At 43.4% G+C, this 20337-nt stretch overlaps 1 protein-coding gene across 2 annotated transcripts in view; it reads right to left on the bottom strand.

Moving 5' to 3' along the window:
- Window positions 1-5526: 5526 nt before the first annotated feature.
- Window positions 5527-20337, bottom strand: part of LOC130862198 (sulfotransferase 1C1) — a 75160-nt gene continuing 60349 nt past the window's right edge. For both annotated transcript variants that reach the window (XM_057751680.1, XM_057751681.1), the window contains 7 exons: window positions 16394-16589; window positions 13380-13508; window positions 10557-10654; window positions 7682-7808; window positions 7377-7471; window positions 6255-6435; window positions 5527-6033 (listed from right to left, as the gene is read on the bottom strand). In XM_057751680.1, coding sequence (XP_057607663.1) covers window positions 5921-6033; window positions 6255-6435; window positions 7377-7471; window positions 7682-7808; window positions 10557-10654; window positions 13380-13508; window positions 16394-16589 — 939 coding nt within the window. In that variant the 3' untranslated portion in view covers window positions 5527-5920. The remainder of the gene's footprint in view (window positions 6034-6254; window positions 6436-7376; window positions 7472-7681; window positions 7809-10556; window positions 10655-13379; window positions 13509-16393; window positions 16590-20337) is intronic.

Here is a 20337-nt window from a genome sequence, read left to right as displayed (position 1 = left end):
TACTGGTTGCCCAGAATGCTGAATCTCTGAACAAAGGGCAGTTTAAAGATTTATTATCTGTCTCTGCCCATTGGTTTCTGTAGTAGCAGGCAGAATGGATTATTCTAGTACATCAGCAACTGGCAAGGACATTGGATTGCTCACAGAACTTAGGGAAAAGAAGAACCAGGATAGGGAGCAAGGCAGCTGTGGGAGTCATAAAGGAGTTCCCAAGAAACCATCACCAGAGCACCTCTCATAAGTTGAATAGTCTCCAAATAATTTCAGTTCACTCACAATTAAAATCTTAGAGCAGAGTGAGTATCTGACCTACCCGGCTTAGGCTATGTGTGTACACTTTGTCCAGGGAAGGGCAGGGCCTCTTGATTAATAGTCTCATAAAACTGTGCACATTTAGGGAGTGACATTTCCACAAAGGAAAATCAGTGATAGCAGGGGGGTGGATTGGATTTTGAAAGGCAAAAACACATAAGAACACAAAAAAGATGATGGATACATAACTAGAACTAGTGGGAGGACAAACGCATAAATACAATAGCAGAGATATTAATAAAGTGCTTCCTTTCTAAGGAAGGAAGGAAAAAGAGAGAGAGGAGGTTGAGAGGAGGATGAGGAGAGGAAAGAAAGAGTAATGTATCATGAAAAACTTAGTGGTTCTCTACTTTACTAATGCTGTGACCCTTTAATACAGTTTCTCATGCTGTTGTGAGCCCCAACCATAAAATTAGTTCGTTCCTAATTCATAATTGCACTTTTGCTACTGTTATGAATCATAATGTAGATATCTGATATGCAACCCCAAAAGTGGTCACAACCCACAAGTTGAGAAATGCTTATCTAAGGAGATGATGTCCTTTGACATGAAATATGTGAACTGGGGCAGAAACAACCCAGACGGGGATCAGATTGAGTAAAGGTAGGAGATTGGATGTGTAGGCAACACACTAAGAAGACTGAGCAGCAGTTTCTGAATTACACTCTGGAAATCTTCGTAGAAACTGAGATCCTGTCAAGCGTTCTACAAGGTCAAAAATCATTTCTCTAGTAATGAGATGATGTTTGTAGTGCAGGATGGGCTCTTTCATCCATGATCAATCACATCATGCTGCCATTATTGTGATGACAAATGGAATTAGTAAAACTTAGCCTTGTGTCAAACAATTTCTCAGTTTCAATATCTAATATAGAAAACACCAAATGCTATTTTGTTTTGTGGACTCTTAAAAATCACTGGTATTTAACACAGGGAGTGGAGAGGTGGTCTTGGCACTGTGCACATATCTATTCTAGCCTCATGCGAAGGAGTGCACGGTTATCTGACAGTGCTCTCCAAAGGGCTTTAAACAGGAACATGGAATACATGGTGCTACCCTTTAAGAATAATTTGGAAGTAAACAAAAAGAAAGGTTGAAAAAAATAGGAGTAGACTGTGGGCAGAGGGGATTATAATGCCACTATAAAATCCTAGATGGGGGATACTGTTGTATGACACTATTCATGAGTAATACTGAAGTTAATGTCTACTTGTCACAGATCAGGAACCAATAATGGACTCAAGTAACAACACTACCATTGCCTAACATGGTGAAGCAATGAGTTTATTGGTTTTACTTACAGGAACATGGACAACCCAATCTTCCAGCTGTATCATTGAAAGCCAATGCCAACATGCATGATACAGCTACAACCCAAAAGGTCTCTGGATAATTTGTAGGCCATTTGATAGGCCAAAGAGTGTTCTCAGCAATTCTTATTGCTCATATAACCCTGAAGATAGTGGAACTTTGTACATGCAGTATGTTTCAGGGATTTCCTGGCAGCTCCTAAAGGCTCTCTCACCTTACTGTTTGTTCCTCAACACCAGTGCATTTGCCTAGATTATAAAACAGCTAACTCACTCTTCTCTTGCCTCTCTAGATTTGCCAGTCTTCAGAATCCAGACTGCGAACAGTGGGCCTGCTTGGTTTTGGTTGTGTTTGTTTTGTAACAATTAGCCTCTATGCCTCTCCAGCTTTCAGAAAAACTTACAGAAATTTCAGATCAGTTTGATTCCCTTCAGGACCGATTCGATTCTTTGGCAGCTGTGGCATTTCAATATGAGTACTAGACCTCCTGACCACTGTCAGTGGAGTGATATGTGCCCTCCTTCAGGAAAAATTCTGCCTCTTGCCAGGCTTTGTTGACTCCCCATGGGAGGCCTTACCTTTTCTGAGGAGTGGATGGGAGGTGGAGGTAGAAAGGACGCTGGGGGGGGGGTGGTGTACAGGAAGAGAGGAGGGAGGGAAAACTGTGGTTGGTATATAAAATAATTTTAAAAATTTAAAGTTTTTTTTTTTTTTTTTTTTTTTTTAATCTGTGTCTACACCAACAGGTTCAAACTGGTTCCAGATAGTGCCCAGAAGCTTAGGGACCAGGGTCAGAAAATTCAACAAGACTGTTCCTCTGGATGGCATCTTAGTTCTTCCAATCCTGGCTCCTCCCCTTACTCAGTCCTTTCTTCCCTGTTGTCCTTACACTTGCACTTTGACCCTGTCTTTTAGAATTTTAATAGATGTTGCTCCTGGATCACTGCTGTTACTCGGTCCACTACACAGGGTAAAATAAAAACTATGATTCTCTTAGAGTCACTTCAGACCCAAGAACACCAAAATGATGTCCCTTCTGCCAGTAGGAAACACAAAACCAAGGCCTCTACCACTTATATACCTTTATAACGGGTCTGGAATAAAGAAAATTCCTCACTCCCAAAGCAGGATCATAAAACAGGCCCAGGGTTTCAAGGCACCACGGCCCCGGTCTGCGCTTGATGCGCTAGACCCCAGTTCTCGAGCTTCGGGAAAGGGGCTGGAGGTTAAAATACACAGACAGAGACACGAGTCATCCTTGAATTCCCTAAGAATGCCCCCTTTATTGTGTTCAGGGGCAGATTATATAGAGATAGCCACGCCCCAGCCAAACCCACCAGAAACCACTCTCCTGCCATCAGGAACTTCTGAAGGTCTCGTGCTCAGAGCACCTGTAGGCACTCAGATCAGGGGATTACAAGAAATTCAGGATCTGGGGTCTCACTGCTCCCAACAGCCAGGGGATTCTGGAAACAGCTAATACCTATCACATGCACTGGAGCTCAGATATCACAAAAGCAAGCAATCTGCAACAAAATAAGAGTATTGGGATTATTATTAGTAGTAAAAACAATATGGTACAAAACACAAAGCACAAAACAGGCATGTAGACTAATAGAACAAAATAGAAGACCCAAGTGTAAGTGCTTTTAGCTACAGCCATCTGATATTTGATGAAGAGATTAAAAAATGACAGCAACAACAAAGCATACAGTGGAGAAAAATATCTTCAACAAATGGTGTTGAAAAAATTGAATGCCACATGTAGAAGAATAAAATTAGAACCATATGTATCATCCTGTAAAAAAATTAGATCCACGTGGATAAAAAGAATTCAAGATGAAAAGGTTTGAACTTGAAATCTAAAATTCTAAAACTGATAGACAAAAATATAGGTAGCACCTAGAACATAAAAAGGCAGAAAAGGATTTTCTGAACAGGTCTCCATTTGTCAAGGAATTAAGGCCAACAGCAGATAACTAAGACCTCACAAAACTAAAAGGCTTCTGAATAACTAAGGAAATAATCCATCGAATGAAGAAGTCAAAAAAACAGAATGGGAGATAATATTTGCCATCTATATATCTGACAGAGGATTAAATTCAGAATATGCAACAAACTCAAAATATAAAATGTTAAAGAAACAAATGCCCCTATTTTAAAAATTAGCTAGGAGCCTAAAAGAAGTTCTCCAAAGAAGAAGAATGAGAAGGAGGAGGAGGAGAAGAAGAAGAAGAAGAAGAAGAAGAAGAAGAAGAAGAAGAAGAAGAAGAAGAAGAAGAAGAAGAAGAAGAAGAAGAAGAAGAAACAAAAATGAGGAGGCCGGGCGGTGGTGGTGCACGCCTTTAATCCCAGCACTCGGGAGGCAGAGACAGGCGGATCTCTGTGAGTTCGAGGCCAGCCTGGTCTACAAGAGCTAGTTCCAGGACAGGCTCCGTAGCTACAGAGAAACCCTGTCTCGAAAAACCAAAAAAAAAAAAAAAAAAAAAAGAAACAAAAATGAATTCAAAATATCTCAAAACATATCCAAGGCAGAGATCAACAGATTGTGGAGATCTAGGCAAAGTGGATTCCTCTATATCACAGTTCCTCTCTATGGTTCGTGGAACAAGGCAACAGAGGTAGCCAGAAGATTTTAAGAACAGGAGTGAAATTATCTCACCTAGAAGTGGCTGCATAAGTAAGACTGGAACAATGGCAATACCAAAAGATACGCTAACATGAAAAGAGGAAAGATGTGCAGGGTCTCAGTGCACGTCAGAATGTCTGTCGTGCCTTCCTTCTTCAGGTCTTGTTTAGGTAAGTATGCTAATGACATTTTATGAGTGCAGCTTCCCTGACATTCCTAGAAGATACAATTTCACAGAAAACTTCTGATCCTCTGGCACTTCCAATCTTTTCACCCCTTCTTCTGCAGTAATCTCTGAATATTAGATGTAGAAGTTGTAGATTTATCCGTTGGGGCTGGAAATCACATGATCTCTGCATTTTGATTGGTTGTGGTCTTCTAGTATGGTAAAGAGAAGTTTCTTTAACGAAGGTTGAGGACTACCCTTTACTGTGGGTATAAGGACAAATATTTAGACTATAGTTAGAAATTATTGGTTATATTAGTAATGTTATCATTTTAGGTTTTTCTCCAAGAACCATGAATTCACAAGCCTTGGATATTTGACTGGGTTTCAAGTACCAGGCAGGATTTCCCTCTTGTTGAGCTGGTTTTGAGTCCAAAATAGAGAGTTATTAATTAACATTAAGGTATGCATGCCAATATTTAATGCTCCGAATTACAGTGCCATGGTCGTTGTTGCTGTGGTACATAGGTATCATAGCTAGGTAGAGCTAAGAGTTACCTCCCTCTCTTGGAAACTAACACGGTGCCTTCTGGTGCCATCAAAGCTAGTCCACAGTGTATGGGCTTTCAATATAGATCCAACTCAGATCCTCTGGGCTGTGTGCCTGGTCCAAAGTGTATTGTATCCCCAGCAGTAAGGACGTTCTACTCTGAGAGGAAACTGAGGGTAACAGTTTTAAGAATTTGTTGGACAACCTTGACAACTTAAAACATAAAGAGTTTTTGTTAGATAGTGTATGGCTCTCGGAGGGGGCAGTCTTATTCTTGACCACTGGTGTGGTTTGCAAGTGTCCCAATGCTCACATATTGGAAACTGAATCACCAGTGCAATGGAGTTAGGGTGTGTAAGCACACGATCTTGGGAAATAGTTATCACAGGTTCTTGAGAAAAGCATGAATTTGAACCCCTTCCTCACTCCTCTTCCATATTCCGTCATGGGAGGATACAATAAGAAGGGCCTTGCTGATGTGGGTCCTTTGAATTTAGTCACTCAGCCTTCAGAATGGTAAGAAATATTTTTTATTCTTTACAAACTATGTGTTTTGTTACAGTATTGCACAACAGACAATTGTTAAGAAAATCAGCTATCCTTCCATTTATATTCAGTGCTCATTTCTCATTCTCTTTGCTTTTCTCGTTTACTTTCTTATGTCGAAATCCTGTTATCATGTATGTCTGTTCATGAGTTTTGCCTAAGCACATTAAATTCCATGGTTGTATCGTAGGTATCAGTGAAAATTATCACATACTGTAACAGAAGTCATTCTGTACAGGGTTTGATTACATTTTGATGAAATAGTATGATAGTACCTACAGGATTGGCCAACAGCTCAGGGATAGAGGAATGATGTTAAATATATTTTAATATGAATCTCAAATGGCTAAAAGATTTAGTCAGAAAAATCTATCTCCCCTCCCCCAGCCCCAACTCCACTGCGCTCAGATCTCTGTGCGGAAAGCAATAGTGCTTCCTGCCATCTTCGTTCTGTAGTCTTCATCAAAAGCTTCACTTTGTGCCACAGTAAAGTAGTTCTTCCAGTCTCCAGGCATCCCTGAAACAAAGTGAAATCTCAGGGATTGCTGCAGGTCCAGACGGAGGAGAGATTATACATCCCTAGGCCCTATACCAAGATAAACAGGTACACAAGTCACCTCTCGAACTCTACAGCAATTAGCAAAGCAAGCCAGGTAGCATGGGACATCATGGGAAAACACAGGTTGGTTATAGGACCACGAGACTTATTTGGCACCTCAGGATGTCAATCTCACCTACCTTTCCTCATGAAAGGGGAGATAGAGTGGTCCATGATACTGGCGGGTAGAGTGGTATAGTTGGCCATCGGGTTTTCCTTCATTACATCAAAGGAGGTATGATAGATGATTTTATTTAGAACTTCCTCTGATATGTCTTTTTCCAGGAATTTTACAATCTTCTCAATTTCTCTCTTTGGGTCCTGTATGTGGAACAGGTATGCAAAATAAATAATTTTGGTTTTCTATTAATGATACTGTTTAGTCAGTATAGACAATATTTGGAAATAGGATGTGTCAAGGTGTCAATTATATTAAGTAGTTTTAGTGCTTGACACTGTCTGTCCCAGGTTCTACTCCTGCCATCCAGGAGAGTAACTTGTAGCAGGGGGCAGATGCCTCTACAGACAGCACCTGGAAACTTGGGAGAGGAGTGATGGCGTTTCCTGGGTGTCGGATTGTTTAAAGGTCATATGAAACAGAGGCTAGGTGGGTTTGTGTGACCATCTTTGGGCTATTGGCTATAACAGCCTAGAAAAAGGGACTGTGAGTTATCAGAAGTCTAATGAGAGAATGAATAAAAGTTATCATAAAAGTTATCAAGTTGAGTCAGGGATGTGAACTGTTGTAGCTTGCCCCATTCTCATCAAAAGCAAAAAGCTGATCTTAGGGTTAAATCACAAATTCTTGGCTTTGGTAGAAGATGTTGCTCTGTAACTCGAGCACACCAGTCCACAGGATTTTGAGAGTAGACTGTGGTCTACTCATTCATAATAAAGCAGAGAGAGGGGTCAGTTCAGTACCCCACTCTATGTATCTGATTCTGCCACTGTTGACATGGACTAGACCCCAGTTAATGATGGACTTCAGGGGTGTAGAAGAGGGAAAATTAAGCTAAACTTTTAAAATACAACTATCTGCACTCTACAGCTATGACTGAATAAATTTCTACAACCACTTTGTGAGACAGACAATGAAACATAGCTTGGGATGTCAGAATAAGTCTTGCTCTGGGAAGGAAAGATAAAACTTAGAGAATATCTTTCAAGGGGTCTTCTGCAGGCAAGCTCACATCCCAGGGTGTCACTGGGATATTAGTATATGAGGATGTGGGAACACCCAATGGAGATCACACTGGCCTCACCTCTTTCATGTCTTCATAGAAGAGGTAGAGAATGCGGTGCTGGTCTTTCACATCCCACCATCCCTTTACATGGTCATACCAGGAGCCCCACAGCACTGAGGAGGAAAGAGATGGACCGTCACTACCACCTTAAAACTCATCAAATGAGGACGACTATGCTAAATAAAAGAGGACAGTTAATAGATAAAAATGAAATGCATTTACTTCCTTGAAAGACCTTGAGGGATGTAAATATCTGCTGAGAATCTGGTCTGTTGTCTGCACCTGGCTTAGGAAGTAGAAGGGCACAGTTTTCTTCCGCTCACCTTTTCCAGCTTTGAATGTTTCAACATATTCTTCCCATGTACCAGGGTCAGGCAGCATTTTATTCATTCTTGAGAAGTGGTAGTAAGATACCAGGCAGTCCTTGGCATTTCTGGCCACATAGATAATCTAGGTTTGTTCAGCAAAGAGAGTGGGAGGAAGAGGGGAAACAAGATAGAAAACTATCATTTGTGTTCTTTACGGGTATTTTTCGTATTGGAGACTAGCTTATTGGAGGAATTGGGACGGGCTTGTGTTCTTATGATCAGCATGAGCACTCTTTCTAATATGCTCACAAACCATTCGGAATGTAGCTGTAATCTTAGCATTATAACTAAGTATATCCTTTTTTTAATCAAAAAGGCATGGTGGTTTATATGGTAAATATTGCTGTTGCCCTAAACTATCTTGGGGAATAAGGAGGCTGCCTGCGGTGCTTTGGTTCAGTTATGACAAAATGCTGCATGCTGTGTGTCTTATAAACAACAGAAACTAATTTCTCACAGTTCTGGAGTCTGGAGAATTGAAGATAAAGTTGTCAGCAGATTCATTGTCTGGGAGAAGACCCACCTCCTCACAGATGGCCATCTTTAATAAAGGTCCCAACCCCATTTATGAGACTCCATGTTCATAACATGATCACTAAAAACAGGGCTTAAAGGGAGATCCTTAGGGCACTGAGAGTTTATTCTCCAAAGATATTGTGGATCTTTCCTTCCCTCTCCCTCTTTCCTGGTCTCCCTAGCTCCTTGTTTCCCACTCTCCCTGTCTTTCCTTTCTACTTTGAGACTCAGCTTCTCACTTTGGACCCCATTCCCACCATGATGCTATTCTTACTAGAGGTCCAATCACAAGCATTGCCTAATCTTGAAATCGAACCTCCAGAGCCAGGAACCAAAACAAACCTCTCCTAACTTCATCAGTAGGTTGTGCCAGGCATTTTGCTGTAAGTAGCACTTCAAAGCTTCTTGTCTGTTATAAGCACATTAGTGTTTTCTAAAGCACTTGTGTCTTGTTTCTCTCCCTGTGAATCACCGGAATGCGTGCTTTCCCCGCTGCAGTCCTACATGACTGTTTTTCCGCTCCCTTTCTTGCCTCTGGATTTCTATCAAATGTTCATGAAAACACTTAGGTACCCAAAAAGTGTGAGGCAACTACAGTCTCATTACACACACACACACACACACACACACACACACACACACACACTACATTACATTGCAGGGGCTCATGTATGCCAAACAAGTGATTTCTGATTTAATCTTCAGACCCTAATTTACATAATATTCCTATGCTGGGTATTGTATTTAAGACCCAAGAGACTAAGAAACAAGAGAAGTCTGAGGCACAGGGAATATATGCAAAAGTACTTAAAATACAGAATACAAAGTCAAATATAATTTCTAAGAGTATGATAACATATTAGTTTTTTTGTTGGTGCTGTAATAAATTATCATATATACAGTGTCTGAAAAAATTATATGCATTATCTTAGTGTCTTGGAGGCCATGTTTTAGAGGGCTAAAGCAAAGGTGTCAGCAGGGCTGGATCCTTTTGTTGACTGTAGAGAAAAATTCACTTTTATTGCTTCTAGCGTCGGAGATGACCTGCATTCTTAGTTGCTGACCCTTTCCTAGAATCACTCTTTTCTTCTTTCATTGCTGCATCTTCTGCATCTGCTGGCTTCTTCTATAAATTTCACCTGTGGTAAAAATCTAGGCCCCAGATAACTTTGGCTGCTCCCTACTTCTGAATGACACTTGCAAGACCTATCTGGCAATAGTAACATTCCCAAGTTCTGTTGCCTAGGGTACAGCTCGTGAGTAGCCACACCATTATGCCTAAAATACTGTCATGAAATAAAGGGCTTAGACAATGGTCTCTGAAGTGGTTTATGACTCATATCTAAGTGGATAAAGAGAGGGGCTGCCATCCAGGAGGCTGTTAGTATTTAGAAGACCAATTTTGCAAAAAGGTGTTAGTGTTAAGACTAAGCAAGTATTTGTGTCTCTTCCGACATTGGATCTGTAAGTGTCATATCGTCATTGAAAGTCTGTTCAGGGAAAGTCACAGTCTTCTTGCATAAAGAATGGAATCTACCCCTGGGTGGGAAACATGCCATAGCTTTCTTCCTTAAGAGTTATTCTAGTTCATAACTCAATCCAGAATTTAACATTCACTTAAATCAGTCAGGTGGTTATGGTGCACGCCTTTAATCCCAGCACTCAGGAGGCAGAGGCAGGCAGATCTCTTTGAGTTGCAAGGCAAGCTTGGTCTACAGAGTGAGTTCTAGGACAGCCAGGGCTACACGGAGAAACCCTGTCTCAAAAAACAATTGACTTAAGTCCTGCTGAAGAGACAGTAGGAATAATTAACCTTTTTATGAGATAATTCACTTTTCTTTCCTATAATTCCTGCTACAGTAACTTTGGGTCTCGTGCGTCTCTGCTAGGCCTGCCTGTCCTTCTGAGTTAGGCAGGGACTTCTCCCTCTTATCCTCTTTTATTGAAGAGTCTAAGAATAAGAATATAGAAATGTAGGTTTCAGATATAGGAATGTAGAAATAAAGAAATATAAAGTTGTAGGCCTAGGAGAATGAGAGCGGACTGCTAGCAGCTTCCTCGGCAGCTTAAGGATTAACTATCAACAGTGTCATGCCCGACTTTCCAATTGGCAACTCTGCTTTGTTTCACTGACTTCTCTCTTAGCATGAGTTAGCTGGCACAGAGGAAAACTTCCAATCACACCTGACAACCATATTCTGAAAGAAAGGTGGGTGCAGAAAGGAGTGTGTGGGCCTTGGGAGAATGGCACCACCTGCCTTATGGTTTCCACTGGTTGTTTCTGTTTTAATGAATAAAACTGGGCTGTTCTTACCTTTGAATTTTCTTTCCAGAAGGAAGGGGGCAGCATCTGAACGGGCAGATGAGTCTTCAGGGTTCGAGGTGAAGGCATTTTGTTAGCCAGATCCAGACCTAGGAAATAATATTACATTGCTCAGCCAGATGTTTCTCCCCAGCTACGTAGATCCAATGTTGTGCTAAACACTGGAAATTGTATTGGCCAAATGATTGACTCTATGGTTTTACATATGGAAGGCCTATGTTTTCCTCCCTCCTGAGAGCAGCCTTCCAGTTCATCCTAGAGGACCCTACACAGTGATGGATGGAACTACTCCTTGAACAGGACCCCTTAGTTATGCATATCTCTTGCCCTTTACCTAAACTTAGATCCCATGTCAGGAATCTGAAGATGGACTGGGGAAAGGAATGTTACTGGACCTTTTCATTTATTGTATAGTGGGCTCTGAGCTATAGTTATGCCATCTCGTAAAGGTGTTCCTAAGAATACTTAGTGCTAGAACTATGTTGGGTAAATTGGTCACTGGAGCAGCCATAAATTCCTATACAATGTGTTCCTGACCTCAAAGCTATGAGAAACGCCTGACTACTGAACTGCTATCTCTCCACTTCTGTAAACGACGCTTGCTTGCTGCAGCTGTCCGTGGGTGCCTTCTGTATACATCACAACTGAAGTCTTTGCCTTCAAAATTTTGAAAAAGTTGGAGGCTGTAGCTGTTTCCCACCATTCTGACGGGGACAGCCCCACTGGTACTGAATGAAGACCCTATACAATTTGACTTATTTGGGGCCTCTCAGGTGTTTTCTTTCTTTAAACCCCTTAGCAAAATCCCAAGGAGACCCCTGGCTCCTAAGATGGGTGCCTCCTAGGAAGGGAATGGACTGATGGTCCCAGGGAGGTACCTGAGAGGCTACTCCTCAACTCCAGGAATTCATCACCCCCCACCAAGATGTCTCCTAAAAATTTCAAGGAGTTCACCTGTGTACCTGCGTTCAGGAATACCTGGAGGTAACATAAACTTAGGTTTCAGCTTCTAGTAAGTCTGGGAAGCCAATCAGGGGACTTGTGAGAAAAGCTGGCAACAGTGTAAGAATCCCTAAGTCCAGGATGTGGCCTGGATAGCACCACAAATCCCCAGGATCTGGTTTGTCTTGGTGGCCACCCATCTGTGCCCTGTGTTTTGAATTCATTTCTGTTGTCGGTGTCCTTTACCTGTGTTTCTATGCCCCATTAATCATTTCGAATTATAGGCAGCCATGGAAAACTAAACCTCTCATTTTGAATTGTAGGCAGCCATGGAAAACTAAACCTCATTGATGCTCTCAATCTCCACCTTGGAATGCACGTTACAAAACTTTAAATTGTGTTCGGAGCATGAGAATCAGTATGTAGAGTCAGAGTGTGGAGTCCACTTCTCCAAGGGAACTCTCTGTTCACTTTGCAAATTGGATTGGTCAGCCTCCAGTGTGGGATGGACTGATACTGAGTCATTCAATATGCTGCCAGGGCTCGGTCTATCATCCTAGGAAGACAAGGATCAGTTTCCCTACATTTGAGCATGGCTGGATATCCTGGAAACGCAACCTTCCTGGATGCTAGAGTACAACAAACATGGGATCCAGAAGATCTGAGCAGTAGAAAAAGCCTCTCAAAGGGGCTGAGGACCCCTGACCCTGAGTCTTCACAACCCTCTTATCCTTCACTGTGACTCCTCCTGAACCCACTGTCCCCGACTCTGTCCTTAGCTTTTCCTGTACCTGCAGTGGGTCCTTCAATGCCCTCCCTCCCCACTCTTGGCTGTATCCAAGCCTTCCTTCCCCTGACTCACAAAACAACCCCATCCCAGTTCCCTCTATGGGTCCGTGGCTCCTCTCATAAGGGAAGCCACGGTGATGTGACTCCATTTATGGTCTATGATCCCTTTTCCACCAGTGATCTTTATAACTGGAAACATCAAAACCTCTCCTTCTCTGATAAACCCCAGGTTTAATTTCTTTCCTTAGACATTATTTTACAATCAGCAGCCTACCTGGGATGACTGCCAACAGCTCCAAACACTCTCTACCCCAGAAGAGAGAAACAGAAGATCCAGAAGGAAGCAAGGAAATTCATAGCCTCTGAGGAATCTTGATTCTGGAAACTGCCTTCCCTTCTACCAGACCTCAACAGGACTCCAACCCTGACCAACGTTAGAAGAATCTCTACCTATTGCTGGACTTTGATGAATGAATGGCCTCCATAATTCTACACAGAAGCCCACAAATTTGTCTAATATTAGTGACATTTTACAAGGATCTACTGCAACTCCTGCCATGTTCCTGGAGAGGCTGTTAGAAGCTTCCCAAACCTCTACAACCACTGAGCTGAAAGGCCCAGCAAACAGGTGTACATCCTTAAGCCTCTGGAGGCAGTTGCAGGAAGATCACTGAGTTCAAGGATCTCTAAGTCAAGGCCAGCCTGTTCTGTGTTCTGCAGAGTAAGTTCCAAGACCACCTGAGGCTTCATTGCTTCTCCCTAGTGCCTTCCTGGGAGAGCAGTGTTTAACTTTCAGATTCTGGGGACATACATACTCCAAACTATAGCCCATTCCTTCATGGAGCTGTTATACATGCACAGGCAGATGCTTACACACCGTAGGATGTGTGCCCTTTGCTACCAAGTCATTCATCTTTAGGAAAGGAATTGTGTGTGTTGGCCTGAGCTGCTTTCACACTCCTTTATGTTTCCATTTGAAAATGCTTTCTAGAAAGAAGACTAATAGAAGTGATATCCACCTGAAGTGTAAACTGACCCTGCACAGTGGCCACAGTCCACTGCACCCCAGTGGGGGGAACTCACCCGAGTTGAGGGGTGGAGGCAAAGTCCACTCTAGGAAAGGGTGACGGTCAAAGGTGTTGGCACGCTGGCACTTTTGCACATCCCCATCATTTTGGATCATGTCCACAATTTCCTGTGTCCAGGTGGTACCTAGATGTTATATAACACCCGTTATCTTCAGTTCTACCCATTCGTGGCACTGAATCAATCCTCTTTAATCAATTACACACATACTCAGCTACATTCAGGGTTGCTGGGTTCTGAGTAGACTCAGTTTACCTGTTACATTCTCTACACATTCTGTGCATGTTTGGGGGAGAGACTCCTCTAAAACACTAGTGGCCCTTTGTGCTCATTGTCACCTTGTGATTGTTGTGTATGCTTTCTTATGTCCCCTCTGTCCTCTTTCTCATTGGCATTCAGCAAAGCACTTTTCCCCCATAAATGGAGCTTGATTGAATAAATATGGTGTCGGGCAAATATGGGTTGATGCACGGAAGAGTTAGCCAATGCATCGGCTCTAACAAGCTGATGGTCCTCTTGGAGGAGACAGAACAAAGACTGCTTCTTGCCCACCTACCACCCACTCTTCTCTTTCTGATTAAGAGATCCTCCCATTCTAGTTAGGTAGTTAGCTACTCGAGTCAAAGGTCAGAGTTTTCGGTCTTCCTTGCCCCAGTCACTACTTTTGGTGTTTCTGTTCTTATCAGATAAACCCAATACATGAGGGATACACACAGCCAGGATGGGGACGGGGATGTGCTGGAGACACGCACAGGAATGTAAGCTTGCTTACTTACTCCCGAAAGGCCAGAGAAGCTCAGCTGAGTAGAACTAGGGCAACTTTGGCATAAGGAATGGAAGTAGGGATAGAATATTGCCTGTCACAAGTAGGAAGTATTCTTGGGAGGGGAACAGCGCAGGTGTAGTTCACACCTGGAAGTATATGTAGGTTCATGGGAAGCTGATAGTGTTTGGTTGGAAGCGTCACCCCAGCCCCTGGCACCCCTATACCCAAAGAGACTGGGATGTTTGGTTGAAAGCATCACCCCAGCCTCTGACATCCTTATGTCCAAAGAATCTGGAATGTTTGGGTCCAGGCTTCGCCCCAGCCCCTGGCATCTGTATATCCAAAAAGTCTGGAATGTTTGGGTGGAAAGTTCCATACCAAGCCGCTCCCCTGGGAGTTGCCTCAGTCCAGACTCTACCTCCAAGAAAACTTGCCGAATGGTGACCCCTCCCCAGAGAGGCTCAATATCACTCCCACATGGTATTTAAACTGCCCCCCTCCAGAGAACAAATGTGCTTTTCCGGTCTTCCTTCCTCATCTCCTCTCTGAGAGGACTTGGAAGGCTGCCCGGGAGCACTAGTAGCCATTAAACCTGGGCTTTCTCTAATTCTGTCTGATTTAGTCTGATTTAGATTATTGCATCTGCAGAGCCGTTTATTGGGATGAAAAAACTTTTCAGATAGGTGCTGAGGGAAATGCTACCTTAAAGTCAGAGAGGAGGGGGAGAGACGGAAGGCGAGAGAGAGTGCATGTTTATGTTTGGGACCATTGCACAGAGGGTCTTGCAGGCGACTGCGTGATTTTCAAGGTGGATTGATCTAAAATTTCTGCTCTAAGTGGAAGTGCAGTTTACGCTCAGAGAGGGGGAAATTCGGGACCTAAGCCAGAAAGTCGCGTGTCCGGTGAAAACCAGACAGAAATGGAAGGCCTGTCTTTAGCAGCTGGAAGCTCCTAAGTTCAATGTTGGCCCGTGAGGTGAACAACCAGGGTGGAGATGACAAGGAACGTGAGGCTTAGTGCCTGGGGACAGCAAAGGCTCCAGAGCCTCTGATGGATGGCCCTTTCCTGGAACTCAACTGTATCTTATTGTCAAAAGTCCCTCTTGCAAAGTCAAACGTCCAAACTGTTAATTTCATCACATTGTGTGGAATAATGACAAAATGTGGGTGGGCGGGTTCTGCTGTCATTCACCTCTGTCTTCCTAAGGCGGTTTGTTCCTTCGCGCTCCCCTCTGCTCATGCGCATGCCGTTCTTTGTGTTCCCCATCCTTTCCCCCACGAACCCCTCTTCATTCCCTGGGATCTATCCACTGGTTCTCCTTCTCCATCTCTCCCTGAGTGGGTGTACATGTGCTCTCAGCACGCTACCTGGCTGCCTGTGCTCAAGTCCGTGCCAATCTAGGCCACTGAAAGGCTTAGAAGTGCTAGGGAAGTGAATGGAGGATGGCACCGATGGTAGGATTTGCCCTAAGAATTTCCATTCTTTCCCAGCGTCTGTGCTTTTAGTACATTTTGTAATTTCACCAAGTCTTTGGGGGGGGGTCTGTGAGGTTTGGTCCATCTCTGTCTTTCTTAATTAAAGGAGGACCCTGTAGGGTGAAGCATGGATACTTATGAGTCGGGATGTCCCCCTGGCCCCAGGGACCTGCTTGGCTGAAGCCCCACACTTTCCTCTTTTTAAATTTTTTTTTATTGATTTTATTGGGCTATACATTTTTCTCTGCTCTTCTCCCTTCCTCTCTCCTCCCCTTCTACCCCCTCCCATGGTCCCCATGCTCCAAATTTACACAGGAGATTTTGTCTTTTTCTACTTCCCATGTAGATTAGATTCATGCATATCTCTCTTAGGGTCCTCATTGTTGTCTAGGTTCTCTGGAATTGTGAATTGTAGGCTGGTTTTCTTTGCTTTATGTTTAAAAACCACTTATGAGTGAGTACATGCGATAATTGTCTTTCTGGGTCTGGGTTACCTCACTCAATATGATATTTTCTAGATCCATCTATTTGCCTACAAATTTCAAAATGTCATTATTTTTTTCTGCTGTGTAGTACTCCATTGCATACCTTTGTATAAATGTGCAAACTGGTACAGACTCTTTGGATATCAGTATGGCAATTGCTCAGAAAATTAGGAAACAACCTTCTTCAAGATCCAGCAACACCTTCCTCTTTTAATCAGGATGCCCGTGTCAGGAAGCCCTTGACCCACGGGAGTGGCTTTGCCTGGTACCATTCCTTGCACCCACCTGCCTTTGCATAGGTCGCAATGAGGAGGTCGTCTGGCTTTGCTTGGAAGTTCCAGATTTTGTCCCAATTATCACTTATCATCTTGGACATAAGGATCCCATTCACCTCTTTGGTTTCTGGCTCCAGGTGCTGTTCTTCCAGGCGGAGGTTTTTCATTTCTTCCAAGGACATCTTAGAATGGGGACTTGACAGACTCTGCGGGAAGGTGAATTGATGTCACTTCTAATACTTGGGCTTAACTTTGAAAGCAATTGTCTCAGGTGGTCAGAAGAGTGACTATAGAGAGCCGTGTGGAGTCACACCTGATGGCTATGTGTAGAGAGCTGCGTGGAGTCGCACCTGATGGTGCTGGCTCCCGCCCTCCGCAATCCCGAAAGCGAGTGCTCTCTGTGATAATCAACTCCTAATATCAACTAGGCCTGACTTATGCTATTATCACACAATGATTGTCAGTTGCTTGCATATGCGTGGACCTATGGGCAGTGCCCACCTGGCAATCCAGGATTGGTAGCCCATGCCTACTTAAGGGCTGGGAGAGGTTTGCCCTGAGAGAGAGGAAAAGGGAGAGAGGAGAGAGAGAGAGAGAGAGAGAGAGAGAGAGAGAGAGAGAGGAGAGAGAGGAGAGAGAAAGGGAAAGAGAAAGAGAAGGAAGCTGTGAATAAAGTCCTGAATAAACTGCTTAGCAAGAAGAGCTCCGGTGTTGCGTGTCCTTCTTGTAGGACGAGGGGGACCACGACAAGTGACTAGCACACTTTGTGTTCCTTTAGCAAGAGCAGTAAAATTGTGGGCCCAAGGGGCTTGGTTTAGAGAAACAAGCATCTCTAGGGGACAGCTATCAAGGAGGAAGATAACCTTGGAGGAATCTGCCATTTTTGGAGCCCTCCTGTCTGAGACCTGAGAGATAGATAGAGCTTTGTAAATCATTGGATCACACGCCTTCCTGACCTGTATACCTGTGGTGGTTGAAAGAAAATGGCCCCCATATGCTCGTATGGAGTGTGATGATAAGGAGGTGTGGCCTTGTGGGAAAAAAGGTATCACTAGGGTGGGCGTTGAGGTTTCAGATGCTCCAGCCACGCCTAGCAGTTTAGTCTCTTCCTGCTGCCTGTGGACCCAGATGTAGAACTCAGCTACCACTCCAACACCACGTCTGCCTGCTTGCCACCACGTTTCCTGGCATGCCAATAATGGATTAAGTCTCTGAACTCTAAGCCAGCCCCAGCGAAATGTTTTCCTAATAAGGATTTCCATGATCATGGTGTCTCTTCACAGCAATAGAACCCCTGACTAAGACAATATCCAAGGTGGCAGAATCAGACCTGAGGTGACAGCCCTTCTCATCCTGCACACCTACTTACATGGACCTTGTGTTTGGAAAGGGTGCGGCCTCTCAGAGGAGAGCATGAAGTACTCTTTTTTCCCCCTTGTCTTTCAGTCTAGGATCAGGAACTGTAGCTACTGGATGAGGAAAATAAGGAGACGACATCCTCGAAGCACTGGAAACCCCTCAGCCTAGAAGAAATCGTCCCTGTGCAAATAGGAGCCAGGGGTCAGAGCGACAGGACATAGCCCCTGCCTGAAGTAGGGAACTTCTCCCCCTTGTGGCCTTCCTTGGAAATGTGTGGTGTGTGGCGTAGAGAGAGTAGTCAGCTCTTCTCAGAGTTCTTTCATGCCTTCTTGTTAATGTTTTCGTGCACTTCCTGCTCGAGCTTCTGTTGACCTGAGCTCTGAGCTGTGCAGCGACAGCAGCAGGCACTCACCCATGGGCGCCTGGGGAGTTTATTATGAACCTCACCTGCACACCTCCTCCCCTCGTCTCTTTCCTACTCCATCAACAAATGGCTTTTATTCCTGCTGCTTTTTAGAGTCTCACTGTGTCTCATTGTATGTATGTAGCTATGTAGTATAGCTATCTAGGGGTCATGCCCTGGGGCTTGACCAGGCTGGTCTGAAAAACAGGGACCCACTTACCTGCTGTGATTAAAGGCATGTGGCACAAGCTCTGCTTATAGCTTGTTTTTTTTAAATTTCCACTCATGAAGTAAAACATACCTAAGCACAACAAGACATCTGACACTGCGTTACTTGTTTAAAGAGGCACACTATTACCTATTTAAGTATATTATTACAGTATTAGATAGCTAAAAACCCTGTTGCCAATCTTTTTCCTTCCATTCCGCTTTTACCACAGGGGAAATTATAATCATATAGTAAATTATAATTATAACTCAGCATTGGGTATGTTACCTTTGCAATGATTTTGTAATTTGAATTTCATTTGTAGTCATAATAAAATGATAAATAATGCTTTCTATCAGATAAATCTTTACCAGAATTGATGTTGTTCAGTAGTCGATCAGTTGCAAGGGACTAGATTCCATCACAAGCACCAGAAGAAAAAATAAAGATAAGAATGAAGCTGAAACAGGCAAGTAAAACATTTGAGAGTGTCTCACGTGACCTTATTTCTTCATTCAAGTCAAACTTGCATCTTTTACAAGTCGTCAATGAACAACGTTTTTATGGTATTTTTGTCAAAATTGTTTAATCTGAATCTGAGCACAAAGAATTTTTAGTGTAAGTTCGGGATGTGGGACATGCTGTATACAAGAGAGTTACTCAAAGGTTATATAAATGTGTAAAACAAAGAGGTGAGGAGATTGCTCTAGAATTTGAGTCTAGATGAAAAGAGAAGCCAATACTGTGCTTGGACTCCAATTAAAACTAATTAGCCAATTCCCTGGAAACCAATGGCCACTTCTGCCAGGGAATCAGGTAGGCTAATTCCAGATCTTCACCTCTTCCTATTCTCCCCCAGATTCAATCCCCCAGTTTCACCCCCAGCTCTGCAGCAGAACACCTGATGCAGCCTCCCTTACTCCCCCCCCCCCCCCCCCGCACCCATCTCCAGTGGATCACACAGACAGATCTTCCCCTCCCAACCCGCGCTCCTTATTCACTTTTTTATCCCACCCCAAATTCAACGAGCATTCTCTGGAAACCCACAGTCCACTCTGACCTGGAAAGCAAGTCAGGTCTGTACTTTCCCCTCCATTCCTTCAAGTCCAATGTGCCAGTCTCACCCCAAGCCCTGGAACAGACCTTTTGCTGTGGCCCCTCCCCACTCTCTGCCCCATAAACCAGGACACTAAACAGATGCTAGCCTTCCTCCCTCCTAGATCCCCTAGACCTTCCCACCCAGCCCATTTCCTTTTCTAAGTGTCAGCTCCAATACCCAGAAGCACATTTTCCTGGAACTCCCAGTAGCCACATCTATCAGGATCACAGAAGAATTCCCTGCCAGGCAACACAGAGCTACCATACCCTCCTAAGAATCAGAGAGAAAGCCATAACAAGGAACAAAACATTTGTCCCTAAAACAACAAGACCACATATCAGCACCTAGAACTATAATCTTTCCAATCCCAGATGCCTATATGCTGATCAATAACAGCCAGGACAATATGCTTCCATAAGAGCCTAACAACCCTACTGTAGAAGGCGATGAATATTCCAACATACTGAATTACAAGAAGAGGACTTTAGCATACCTTCATAAATATGATAGAGGTCCTTAAAAAGGGAATAAATAAATCCCTTAAAAAAATCTGTGAAACCACAGTGGAAGGAAATGCAGGAAACTCGTCAAGATCTGAAAGTGAAAATAAAACTAACAAAGAAAATTCAGACTGAGGGAACTCTGATGTTGTAATATGTTGTAATGTCCCTGGCACCCAGCCGCCTGCATGGCTAGCTTATGCCCCGAAATAATTACATGGAAACTGTATTCTTTTAATCACTGCCTGGACCGTTAGTTCCAGCCTCTTATTGGCTAGCTCTTACATATTGATCTAACCCATTTCTAATATTCTGTGTAGTTCCACGAGCTGGCTTACCAGGAAAGATCTTAACCTGCGTCTGTCTGGAGTGGGAGAATCATGGC

Source organism: Chionomys nivalis, chromosome 19 (assembly GCF_950005125.1).
Source record: "Chionomys nivalis chromosome 19, mChiNiv1.1, whole genome shotgun sequence".
Lineage (NCBI taxonomy): Eukaryota > Metazoa > Chordata > Mammalia > Rodentia > Cricetidae > Chionomys > Chionomys nivalis.
The sequence above is the reverse complement of the archived record's forward strand: the minus strand, read 5'-3'. Positions and strand labels throughout refer to the sequence as shown.